This window comes from Narcine bancroftii, chromosome 4, assembly GCF_036971445.1.
Source record: "Narcine bancroftii isolate sNarBan1 chromosome 4, sNarBan1.hap1, whole genome shotgun sequence".
Taxonomy (NCBI): Eukaryota; Metazoa; Chordata; class Chondrichthyes; order Torpediniformes; family Narcinidae; genus Narcine; species Narcine bancroftii.
Window position 1 is genome coordinate 64706504 of NC_091472.1, and position 12466 is coordinate 64718969.

The 12466-nt window shown below is 38.5% G+C and overlaps 1 protein-coding gene across 2 annotated transcripts in view; it reads right to left on the reverse strand.

Annotated features, from left to right (window-relative positions):
- LOC138760636 (clathrin heavy chain linker domain-containing protein 1-like) overlaps positions 1-12466 on the reverse strand; it is a 68792-nt gene that overhangs the window by 37887 nt on the left and 18439 nt on the right. For both annotated transcript variants that reach the window (XM_069931452.1, XM_069931453.1), the window contains exons 3-5: positions 3460-3599; positions 2027-2228; positions 1831-1946 (exon numbers count right to left, since the gene is read on the reverse strand). In XM_069931452.1, coding sequence (XP_069787553.1) covers positions 1831-1946; positions 2027-2228; positions 3460-3599 — 458 coding nt within the window. The remainder of the gene's footprint in view (positions 1-1830; positions 1947-2026; positions 2229-3459; positions 3600-12466) is intronic.

Consider the following 12466-nt stretch of genomic DNA (forward strand, 5'->3'; position numbering starts at 1 on the left):
AACTTTGGTGCTTGCACTTCTTATTCATGTGTCTATCTAGAAACCTCTTAATTGCTGCTATTGTATCTGCTTCCAACACTACTTCTGACAGCCCATTCCAGGTAGCGAGCAAGTCTCTGTGTAAAATATTTGTCCTGCGCATCTACCTTAAACTTTCTCCACCTCACCCTAAATGCATGTCCTCAAGTGACACTTCTACCCTATGGGAAAGATTCTGATTGTCCACCCTATCAATGCCTCTTACAATTCTACAGCACTCCATCAAGTCTCACCTCAGCCTCCAACATTCCAGAGAAATGACCCAACTTTGTCCAAAATATCCCCATAATTTATACTCTCCAATACAGGCAACATACTAGTAAATCTTTTTTATACCCTTTCTAAAGCTTCCACATCCTTCCTGAATTGGGTGACCAGAATTCTGCACAGTAATTCAAGTGTGGCCTAACCAAAATTTTATACAGCTGCAGTATGACTTCATTACTGTTAAATTCAAATGTCCCACCCAATTAAGCCAAGCATTCTATCCATCATCTTTACTAACCTATCTACTTGCATGGCTACTTTCAATAAGATATGGATCTGGACCCCCAGAGCTATCTGTACATCAATTCTGTTAAGAGTCCTGCTGTTAAATGTATACCTTCCTTATATATTTAACCTTCCAAATTGTAACTCCTCATACATGCCCAGATTAATTCTATCTGCCATTTTCTTGCCCATATCTATAACTAATCTATATCCTGATGAATTCTTTAATTGTCCTTTGCACTGTCCACAGCTCCGCCAATCTTAGCGTTGCAACCGAACATACAAACCCGCCCATCTACTTTTTCATCCAAATCATATCTATACATAACAACTAACAGGAATTCCAATACCAAACCCTGCAGAAAACTATTGGGCACATGCCTCCAGAACAAATGATAGCTTTCCCTCACTACTCCCTTCTGTGTGCCCACTGGGATTATTCACCAATTCTATAAACTATTTGGATTTTAAAAATTCAAATGATGGTACAAAGGTATTCTCTAAAGTGAACTTGAATTTGCAAGGATATTGCAAAGAATTATAGATGGGCTAAGCAAGTGAACAGGATGGCAAACTGTGTACGTGGTGTCATCTACTTTGTATGAATGTTCAACCACTGACACCTCAACAGCCATGTTTTGAAAATTCATTTCTATTCTGCAATCCATTAAAAAAAAATCACTGTACACAGTGTAGAGTCAGTGTTTTCATTAGTTTATACTTGCTGAGGAGAGAGTATCAGGAATTGTTGATACAAATTACATCAAGCTAAAAAAAACTTCTTCCTGATCTCGAATATAGATTTAAAAATAATTGAACCCGAAGATGGTCTTATTCACAAGTCTGACCATCACTAAAGAATAAAATAAAGTGGATGGAAAACTTTGTTCAATTACCCCTTCAAGAGTCTTCACGCTGAGCTTGCTTTCATTGAATACACAAATAAAATGTAATATTTTGGAAGTTTTCACATAATAAAATAATCTAAATTTTATACAATAAGTAGGAAATAGTCCAGAATAGTTTAAAAGTTATTTTCCAATTAGTTACAGCGAAAGTGCTTATTTTTATGAGCACATTTTCATCCACATAAATTCTTTAATACGTCGATAAATTTCTTTATTGTTTACATTTTATTATGCTGGCCAATGATGCTGGTTCTTGGAAGAATGCAGATCTATGATTACAACAATTAACTTTAACAAAAATCTATTGTAATACATCTTCCATTTACTTAAAAAAAATATAAAAGTCCAATACAAAATTGATGTAAAACTGCAAATTAAAAGAAAAAAGTACCTTTCAGAGAGTTTGCTTTTGTAAGACTTGGCACTATAAATTCAGTGAGAGAAACATCTTTATCTGAGTACCCCCAAGCAGCAACTGCATCTGCTACTATCTTTAGTTTCATGTACCTGGAATATTATGTAAAAGCAGCAATATAACTGACCTGATTGCAATTATATGGAAACAATTTAAATATCTTGTTATATACCTCCTTTTTAATTGCTCATTTGTCATGACCAGCTCTTCCCACTGTTGCATCTTTTGATTGATTTCTCGATTTAGGTCAGTTTTGATCTGGACTGGCACATATTTTGTTTCTTTGTTCACTCTTAAGTTGTTCAGTTTCCTTTCCAGTTTCTTCAGGTGCTTGCATAGATCCTCCACATTTGTTGATTCCTCCAATGTTAAGCCTATTGTGCAAACATTCAAAAGACAACCAGTTCCATATTAAAGGCATTCTTACTGCTTCTCGTTCATGAAAGAAGTCCTACTTTCAGAATACTCATATTCCATTATTGGTAGGATTGGGCTGACAGGTAATAATGTCTGTGCTGATATTGGACAGCAAATGCTGTCAAGAGCCATTATTCTGTTTTTTAGTGAAAGCCACTGATATTTGGCAATATAAGCACTTCTAAATGTGGGTTAACTTAGATAGGAGAAAACAGTAGTACTTCTCCAATTCCATTTTCAGAGGAATTTCACACTACATTTGGGGTTATACAATCCGCCAAATATTGTCTTTCTTCTACTGGAATTAAACAAGAAAATGTGCAGATCCTGTGGCATACAAAAGTGCGAGAGAAATTTAGCAGGTCGCATAGGAGTTAAAAGGCATTCAATGCTTCGGGCCTGAGCCCTTCCTATGGAATATGGAAAACAGTTACTTGAATAAAAGGATGGGGGAGAGGACGAGAGGGAGGAGAAAAGGGAAGGAGCACGGGCGAACAGATATGAGGCTGATACAGGGGAAGAGCAGAAGAGAAAGAAGCCGAGAAATGATGGAGAAGAGGGCAGAGGTCTGAGAAGAGTAACTCTCGTGTTGGAGAAGGAGGCTAACTGAAATTGGAAAAATCTGCTTTAATGCCATCTGGTTGGAGACTACCGAGATGGAATACAAGGAGTTCCTCCAATTTGTGGGAGGCCTTGATTTGGCAATATATGAGGCCATGGACAGACATGTCATTGTGACAATGGTGTGTGGAATTAAAATCGTTGGCCACTTGCTGTTGCAGCAGAAGAGCGAAGGTGCTCAATTAAATGATCTTCTAGTCTACATCAGATCTTCCTGGTATTGAGATGGCTGCATCAGGAACATTGGGTGCAGTAAATGATAATTGCAGATGCACAGGTGAAATATTGCTTCACTTAGAAGGACTGTTTTTGGGTCCCAAATAGTGGTGAAGGATGAGTGCAAATGCAGCACATCTTACTGTCACAGGGGTAGGTATCAATGGGGTGATAGGCAGGAAAGGGGTGAGTACTGGAATATGTATTAAAGGGTGATTTGTTGGGGATGATGAACATAATTGAGTGAAAATAAACAATTAGTTATTTATCTGAAAGATGGTAATTGATTAAAACATAAAATAAAGAGATAAAATTGAGATATCTGACAATATTTTTTGGCAAGTTTCAAACCTGGAATGAGTTTAAAATGGGAGATTTCTTTTTGTGGCAGCAGGGTCTCTTTTGTTAACTCCTCTTTCACGTTTCCAGAATCTTTTGCTAGTTGCAGGTGAGTTTCTAATTCAGCTGTATTTTTTTTAATGATTTCAATTCTGTTGAAAGAAATGTTATTATCTAATTATAATTACTTTTTTTGTCTGTGATTTATAGAAGCACATATCAAGTCACCAAGTTAAGCAGTATATTTTGCAAATTTACAAAAACTAATGTCAGATGCCTAATTATTCTTTTAATCATCTCTATGTTGACAAGAAAACCATGTGGATGTTCCTGAAAATGTACTGTTTCTCCTAAAGGTCTATCAAAAATGAAAAGAGTTCTTTTGGCCTTCTCACTGGTGTACCTTTGAACTTGTGTATGAATGTAAACAGTCTGATGAGAAAATTGCATATTAAACAAAATTTAACTTGCAGCAAATGATAGAATTCTAAATCAACCTCTGATCCCATTCCATCATCCCAGTTGGTTTTCTGCACATACAATCTTTAGAGAGAATAATTAGAAAGGTCAAAACCTGTGACCAAAGTCAAAACATTTAAATACAGAAAATCCCCGTTCTTGGATATCCAAGCAACCAGCAGCCTCAAGCAACTGTAAAAATTGTGAAAATAATTAGGTAAAAAAAATATGAAAGTTTAAAATTTGGTGTCCCCTAGTGGTTAGTTCACCAATCACACAACACACAATCTCATGCAACCAATAAATTCACCCATGGGTGCTGGATTCCAGGGGTTTTACAGTATAGTTTTTTTTTAATTAGTAATTTATATCTCTTTAAGACAAATAGAAAATGGAAAAAAAAAAGCCAGGGCTATCAAAAGAAAATGGACTGCATTTGATCAAAGGAAAGGGATATAGCATTGCTAAAATATTGCAGTAAACCTGAGAATTGGGAAAATTCACAATTTAGTGAAGCAGGACAAAAGCATTAATAGGAAAGGGAAAGTTGAATAAGACTGATGAGAATCAAAGAAGCAGATCACAGGAGTTTCTACAGATACATAAAAAGGAAATAGTGGATGATAGATCTAGAACAGCCACTCTCAACCTTTTTTTGGCTATGGCTCACAAGGACTCTGCTCAAAGTTTATGGGCCCCTTTCCCTGTTAAGTAGTTGCTTAGTTGGCTTCTTCCATACTTCTCTCCCACCAACTACATAAAAGACAAAAAAAAATTACGTGAGATGAAAAGAAAACAAGACTCTTACTCTGAGTGTAACAATTGTGGCTTGTGATTCCAGAACAGAGACAAATAGGAAATCATTCTTGTTAAACAAATAGGAAAGAAGAAAAGATATACATCACCAAAAAATTTTTTCTTTTTTTTAAAAAAAAGATTCTTAGAGCACAATCATTTGTAAACCTTAAGCATATACTTGAGGATGAGAAAATTAAATTAAAAAGAAAACTTAAAAACAATTCTTATACAAAGCAAATTTTGGTGAGATCCTGGAGTCTGATGTTCCTGTGCAATTTTTCTTTTATGTCAGGCTCCAAAAAGAATAGTGATTGTCAAAGGTCACCTCATGTTGTGATATCAGGTCTTCTCCTGTATTTTGTTAAGAAAACTACCTTGCTGAATCCACATTCAACTAAGTATGTAGAGGAAAAGGCAATAAAAAATATTTCAGCCTTTTCCCATAGTTTTGTAAATCTATTCAGCAGATCACTCTTAACACAAAAGTCTTTTTAAAATTAATTGAACTTAGTGTGCAATTATATCACTCTGAAGATCAATCAAATTCTCATGAATTTCTGCGTCAACATCAGTAGGTGGTTCCTCAAATGGATCTAATATCCAATACGGGATATTGAGGTTTAACAGGTTATTAAATCTTTCCTGCAGATCTGTATGAATTAGGTGTTTCACATAAACAATAATGTCATCGTCCTTCAGTGTCTCTGCATTAGTGTTCAGATTTGGAAATTGTAAAAATTCCTGACATCTGATATTGCTCCAATATACTTAGAGTTCTTTGAGGAAAGAAACAATGCCTTCCTTACTATCAATAAGGTCAATGTGTTTGTCCTGTGTGACAGAGTATATAGATATGTTTTTGGGAGATAAATTGGGAAAGGTTTGTTAGAGTAGGTCACATACAAACACTTTAAAACATATTATTTGAAATACTGGGGCTCCACCCCATGCTAGACATATCGGGGCCTCCAAGCTTTTGCAAGAACTTTGAAGAATGCTCAAGAAACTTCACTAATAGATTGTTGTTTACAAAAGGCAATAGATGAAAGAGCTTGTTGGAGCCACATATTGTCTGGAAGAGAACTTGCTGTTCAAAGAGGGTCATGTGGTTTTGCAAACAGAGAGAGTCAAACAGGCTTTCTCTTAGAGAGAGAGAGAGAGACACACACACACAGATCATTTGTAGTGTTACAGCCAGCAGAAGTAGCTGGGACTGGAACAGGACAAGCTGGCAAGCTTATGTAAAGCTCATTTGTAAGATGGCCTGGTCAAAGCCCTTGTGGTTCATGCAAGAGGAGAGGACTGGCTGTCTAATGTTTCACTTGGAATAAGGGAAACAAGAAGGAACTCTGTGGTGACCTGAAAGAAAGAGGTTATCATCTGGAGAACCCTGAAAGGGCATGTTTCTTCAGCAAGACACTGAAGTGGCTGATGGAAGTAAAAGGAATAACAAATCTCTCTCTGAAAACCAACAAGAACCTTCCTGAGTGGTAATCATTTATCTTTCAAGCACCAAAGCCTGGTAAACTTTATAAATGTTAAATTCTGTGTACAGTATAAGAGTAGCCTGCAACCAGTGAACTTGGAGAAATGAGAAGTGAGATTGAACTGTGAACCAAAGAACTTTTCTAAACTTACACACACATTACATACACGTGCGCTTAGAAATAGAAGGGGGTTAAGTTAGGTTAAGTAAGTCAATAGAGATAAGTTAAAGTGTGATTTTGTTTTCAAGTTTAAAGATAATTAAAAGCAACTGGATTTATGGGTCCTCTGGGCACGTAACACTCGTAAGGTTTTGTTCAATAAATTGAGTTTGTCAAAGATATCTGCCAGATAAAATGTGTCCACCTTTGCATCAATGAGTTGCACTCCTTGCTCATTATGAGAAAGAAAGAAGACAATCACATCCCACAGTGCAACAAAATCGGTATGCTACGGCAGCATTTGGAAAGGTTTGTCATTTTTTTTTTCCCCCACACAACTATCAGAATTGACAGTCTTGAAGGGGATGTGATTTTATAAAGTTTACAGGCTTTATGATAATTGAAAGCAAAGCACTTTAACCTCCTACTAAGATTTTAGCCACAAAGTGTTCCCTATTATTGATGCACTGAAAGTCTGTGGCTCCCTGAAATGTGCAATGACACCCATTGAGAATGGCCGATCTAGAGTACATAAGGAGCCTAAAGAAATTAGCATTGTTCAAAACTATTAATGCAGAAAATTATTGAGACCACAAGCAATAAATTCCCAGGCTACAATGACCAATATGATAGGATTTTGAAAGCAGCTATGTAAATATGCATACATTGGGTCTCATTGTTAGGTAAGGAAGGAGACAGAAAAGAGGGAAAAATAGGGCAATATTAATAGCAAGAAATTAACAAATCTATTATTCAAGGCATTTTGAAATAATAATACGATTAGACAGAGTCAACACAGATTTATTAAAAGGAAATATGTTTAACAAATCTATATGAATTGTTTGAGGTTATAAAGAGCAGAATAGGTCAGGGTGTATTAGCTAATTTGGTATATTTGGACTTTCAGCCCTTTGATGGATGACACACAAAGTTATAAGATAAATTAAAGTGCATGGTATTGGGCATCATGGGCTTATCTGCATAAAGGAATAGCTAACAGGGAGAAAGCAGAAATAAATGGGTCACGTTTGCAATGGAAGGTTAAGAATAGTGTGATTCCTTGAGTATTAATGCTGCAACCTTGGTTGTTCATAGCTGATATTAATGATTTGGATGAGAGGATTGAATACAGTGTATACAAGTGGATGCAGAGTGGCTTCAGGAGGATATAGACAAGGCTAACTGAATGCAAGGAGATAATGTGGAAAATACAAGGTCATCCCCTCAAGTTTAAAAAAAAGCGACACTTTTTGAAAGGTGCTTAGAAGCATCTGGGTGTTTTTGAAAACAAATCACCAAAGGTTAGCAGGCAGATTCAGCAAACAACTTATCGAAAGAGAATTTGAATAAAAGAATAAAATGTATTAATTTAATATATTGGGCTCTGCTGACTCTGTTCCTGGAAATATTATATACAGATGCAAAAACACCAAATGCTGGAGAAGCTCAGCAGGTCAAACTATGTTCTTTATGAGAAGGTCACGTAATGTGGGGAGAGTAAGAGGAGGTGGATTCCGAGAGCTCCAAGGATTTTTGATTACAAACAAGGTGAAAACCTCAACTGACCAGTCCAAAACGCCAAAAAAGGAAGTGAGAAGAATTTTTTAATGCACCCTGACAAAAAAAAGCAAGACTGCAAGCAAGAGTGCGAAAGAATCACCACCAAGGCGAGAGGGCAAGCCTGGAATGCCTAGTGGTGAGGAACGGAGCCCATCCCAGGGCCTGAAATAGGAACCGCAGCTCCAAAGGAGGAACTCACCGATGGGGAGAACAGGTCCTGGACGAATCCAGCGTCAATGCCCGGCAAGTATGGAGGGAAATCCCTCTGGAAGCCCTTGGAAAGAAGGAAAGAGCTGGGTTCCCCCTCCTACAGCCGGATCACAAAGTAGGGCGCACTTGCAGCAGCTGCGAAGCCCGAGGTGAAGTCGGCGTTGGGTGTGGGGTAGCAGCGGCAATCCCCATGGGGAACGGACCTGCCTGACAAAAGAGGAAGCTGCAAGAAACCGGTGTTGCTGCCGGCACTAAGGGAGAGAGTGAAACTTACCTCTGCCCTGGAAGCAGGCCAAGTGTGAAATTGCAAGTCTCAGCGGGAGTCCCAACAGCAAGCAACTTCAGAGGAAGCAGAGCATCCTGTGAGCCCAGCGCTGGAACAGAGGAGGCAGGGAGCACCAGCAGCAGTGAAGAGGGGTCCAGCAGTCCAGAGAAGGAAGAGTCCAACGGCCAGGGGAGACCCTGTCAAGCTATGAGTCCCAGGGGAAAAGGACTGTTAAGGAAAGGTAAGCAGGGAGGCTCAGAGCCCTCCCTGCAGGATGTAATTAACAAGCTAGGGCAGATGGAGGGCAGACTCTTCCTTGCTGTTGTCAAAAGTGCCCAGAACTTGGGAGAAAAACTGGACAAGGTCCAGAGCACCCTATCTGGGCTAATGGGCAGGGTGACCGAGGAAGAAGAAAGAATAAATAAGAATGAAGATGATATCCATATTATGTCCAATAAAATGCAAAAGTTAATAAATGAAAGGGAGAGCATCTGGAAGAATCTGGATGCCCTCGAGTTATAGCAGGAGGAGCAATATGGAAGGTTAGTTAGGAAGGTGCAGTCTTTAGGTATAAATTTTGAGATAGTCAAATGGATTGAACATTGGCTGAAAGGGAGAGGCCAGAGAGTGGTAGTGGATAATTGTCTGTCAGGTTGGAGGCCGGTGACCAGTGGTGTGCCTCAAGGATCTGTATTGGGCCCATTGTTGTTCGTTATATACATTAATGATCTAGATGATGGGGTGGTGAATTGGATTAGTAAATATGCAGACGATACTAAGATAGGTGGAATAGTGGATAATGAAGAAGGTTTTCAAGGATTGCAGAGGGATTTGGGCTGCTTAGAAAAGTGGGCTGAAAAATGGCAGATGGAATTTAATGCTGATAAGTGTGAGGTGCTTCATTTTGGTAAGAAGAATCAGAATAGGACATATGTGGTAAATGGGAGAGCATTGAGGAATACAGAAGAGTAGAAAGATTTAGGAGTGACGGTACATCGTTCCCTGAAGGTAGAAACTCACGTGAATAGGGTGGTGAAGAAGGCTTTTAGTATGCTGGCCTTTATCAATCATTGCATGGAATATAGGAGTTGGGAGGTGATGTTGAGATTGTATAAGACGTTGGTGCGGCCTAATTTGGAGTTCTGTGTGCAGTTCTGGTCGCCTAATTATAGGAAGGATATAAACAGAGTGGAGAGAGTGCAGAGAAGGTTTACCAGAATGTTGCCTGGGTTTAAGCATCTGGAGTATGGGGAGAGATTGGACAGATTGGGTCTTTATTCTTTGGAGCGTAGAAGGTTGAGAGGGGATTTGATAGAAGTATTTCAGATTATGAAAGGGATAGACAGAATGGATGTGGATAGACTATTTCCGTTAAGAGGAGGAAAGTTTAAAACAAGAGGACATGAGTTAAGAATTAAGGGGCAGAGGTTTAGAGGTAACATGAGGGGGAACTTCTTTACTCAGAGAGTGGTAGCTGTGTGGAATGATCTTCCGGGAGAAATAGTGGCGGCGGAGTCAATTGTATTATTTAATAAAAGGTTGGACAGGTATATGGATGAGAGGAAGATGGAGGGTTATGGGCATTGTGCAGGGAGGTGGGATTAGAAAGGGGTGTTTGGTTCGGTGCGGACTAGAAGGGCCTAATGGCCTGTTTCCGTGCTGTAATTGTTATGTTATGTTAATATTGAAATAGTGGGGCTAAGGAAGTGGGGTGGAAGGTCAGAACCCAGTGCGCTTCTTTCAAACCGGGATCCCTGAAGTGTTGAGTAAGGAGATACTGGGTGAAAGAATAGATGTGGAGAGAACACACAGGTTCCTCTTCCCCAAATCTGGTCCCGGACAAAGGACGCGCTCTGTTCTGGTGAGGCTGTTGCGGTACCAGGACGGGACAAAATATTAGGAGTGGCAGTAATTGGGGCAAAGAGAAGGGGATCCCCTCTAGAGTCAGAGGGGAACAATATCTTTTTCTACCCAGATATTAGCTCAGCATTCCTGAAGGCCAGGAAGGCATTTGAACCAGCTTCTGCTCAAGCAGAAGAAATATGAATGTGTGTTGAGGTACCCAGCCACCCTGAAAATATCATTGCCAGAAGGAGCAAAGAAATGTTTTACAGATCCGGAAAAAGCCCAGGAATAGGAAGCAGGCTTACCCACATTGGGGAGCTCGATGGGAATGTAAAGTCTGGTCAGGGGACTGCCTCCAGTAGTTTTAATGAATAGCAAATTTGACCCGTAGGGGGATAAAGACATGCCTTGGACTATAATAACATGTTGGTTTTTTTTTAATGTTATCTAAATTGTATAAATACAGAAGTTGAGAAAGAGGTTAGACCGAACAAATGAAAAGTTGTAATAGTAGTTTTTACTGGTGAGCTCAGGTGTTGGGGAAAGGAGTTGATGGGTGCCAGTGGCACAACCTGTTGTACGGGGTTTGTTGGTAATCAATGAAGATTATCAACAAAATAGAGGGGAGGAGGAAGGTAGTATGGGATTAAGGAGAAGTATGACTGTGAATATCTTTTGCATTTGGTTTCATGTTGTTTTGCTCAGTTATTTGAATTATTGTCTTTGTCTCCCCCTTTTTTTTTATTTCCTTACTCTCGTGGCTCGGGTGGAACGGACCAAAAGTAAGATGGTAAAAGATTGGGGATGCGTGGTGGGGGGGGGGGTACCTTGGGAAGAACCTGGGGATAATGACTAAGAGCATAAAAGTAGTCTCTTTTAATGTTAATGGCTTAAATAGTCCGGTGAAATGGAAAAGGGTCTTGGCACACATTAAATAAAATGGGGGTGGATTTGGCCTTTCTTCAAGAGACACACTAAAATAAGCGGGAACATCAAAAATTAAAAAGAGATTTATCTAGTGCTATCATCGGTTTGCTCCCTTTCCATAAGAATTTCCTTATTATTTCCTTTAGCTCATTGAAGAATTTCTCTGTTAAGGGAATTGGTAATGATTGGAATAGGTATTGTATCTTTGGGAAGATATTCATTTTAATGCAATTTACCCTTCCTATCAGTTTTAGTGGTAAATCTTTCCAATGTTCCAAGTCATCTTGTAATTTATTCATTAATGGCTGATAAATTTAATTTGTATAGATGGCCTAGATTATTATCTAGTCTAATACCTAGGTATTGGATTGCTTGTGTTTGCCATTTAAATGGTGATTCTTTCTTAAACTTTGTGAAATCTGCATTATTCATTGGCATCGCTTCACTTTTATTTGTGATGATCTTGTACCCTGATACTTCGCCATATTCCTTCAATTTCTTATGTAATTCTTTTATTGATAATTCTGGTTCTGTTAAGTATACTATGATGTCATCTGCAAATAGACTGATTTTATATTCCTTCTCTTTTATTTTTATCCCTTTTATTTTATTTTCTGTTCTTATCAGTTCTGCCAAGGGTTCTATAGCTAACGCGAACAGTGAAGGAGATAGTGGACATCCCTGCCTAGTTGACCTGCTTAATTTAAATTGGTTTGATATATATCCATTTACTGTCACCTTCGCCAATGGTCCCTTATATAATGCTTTAATCCAATTAATATATTTCTCCGGTAGGTTGAACCTCTGCAATACTTTGAATAAATAATTCCATTCTGCTCTGTCAAAGGTTTTCTCTGCGTCTAAAGCAACCGCCACTGTTGGCGTCTTAGATATTGTCCGTTGTTCAACTTTTCTTAATAAATCCAGTTTGATTTAGTTTTACTATTTTTGGTACACAGTCAGTCAATCTGTTTGCTAACAGTTTAGCTATTATCTTATAATCTGAGTTAAGTAGAGATAGTGGTCTATACGATGCTGGTGTTAGTGGATCTTTCCCCATCTTTGGTATTACTGTAATTATTGCTGTTTGGCATGAATCTGGCATGTTTTGTGTTTCTTCAATCTGGTTCATTACTTCCAGGAGAGGAGGAATTAATAAATCTTTAAATGTTTTATAGAATTCTATTGGGAGTCCATCCTCTCCCAGCATTTTATTGTTCGATAGTTTTTTTTTAATATATCCCGTATTTCCTCTATTTCAAATGGTTTTATCAATTTGTTTTGCTCCTCTTCTTGCAATTTCGCTAAT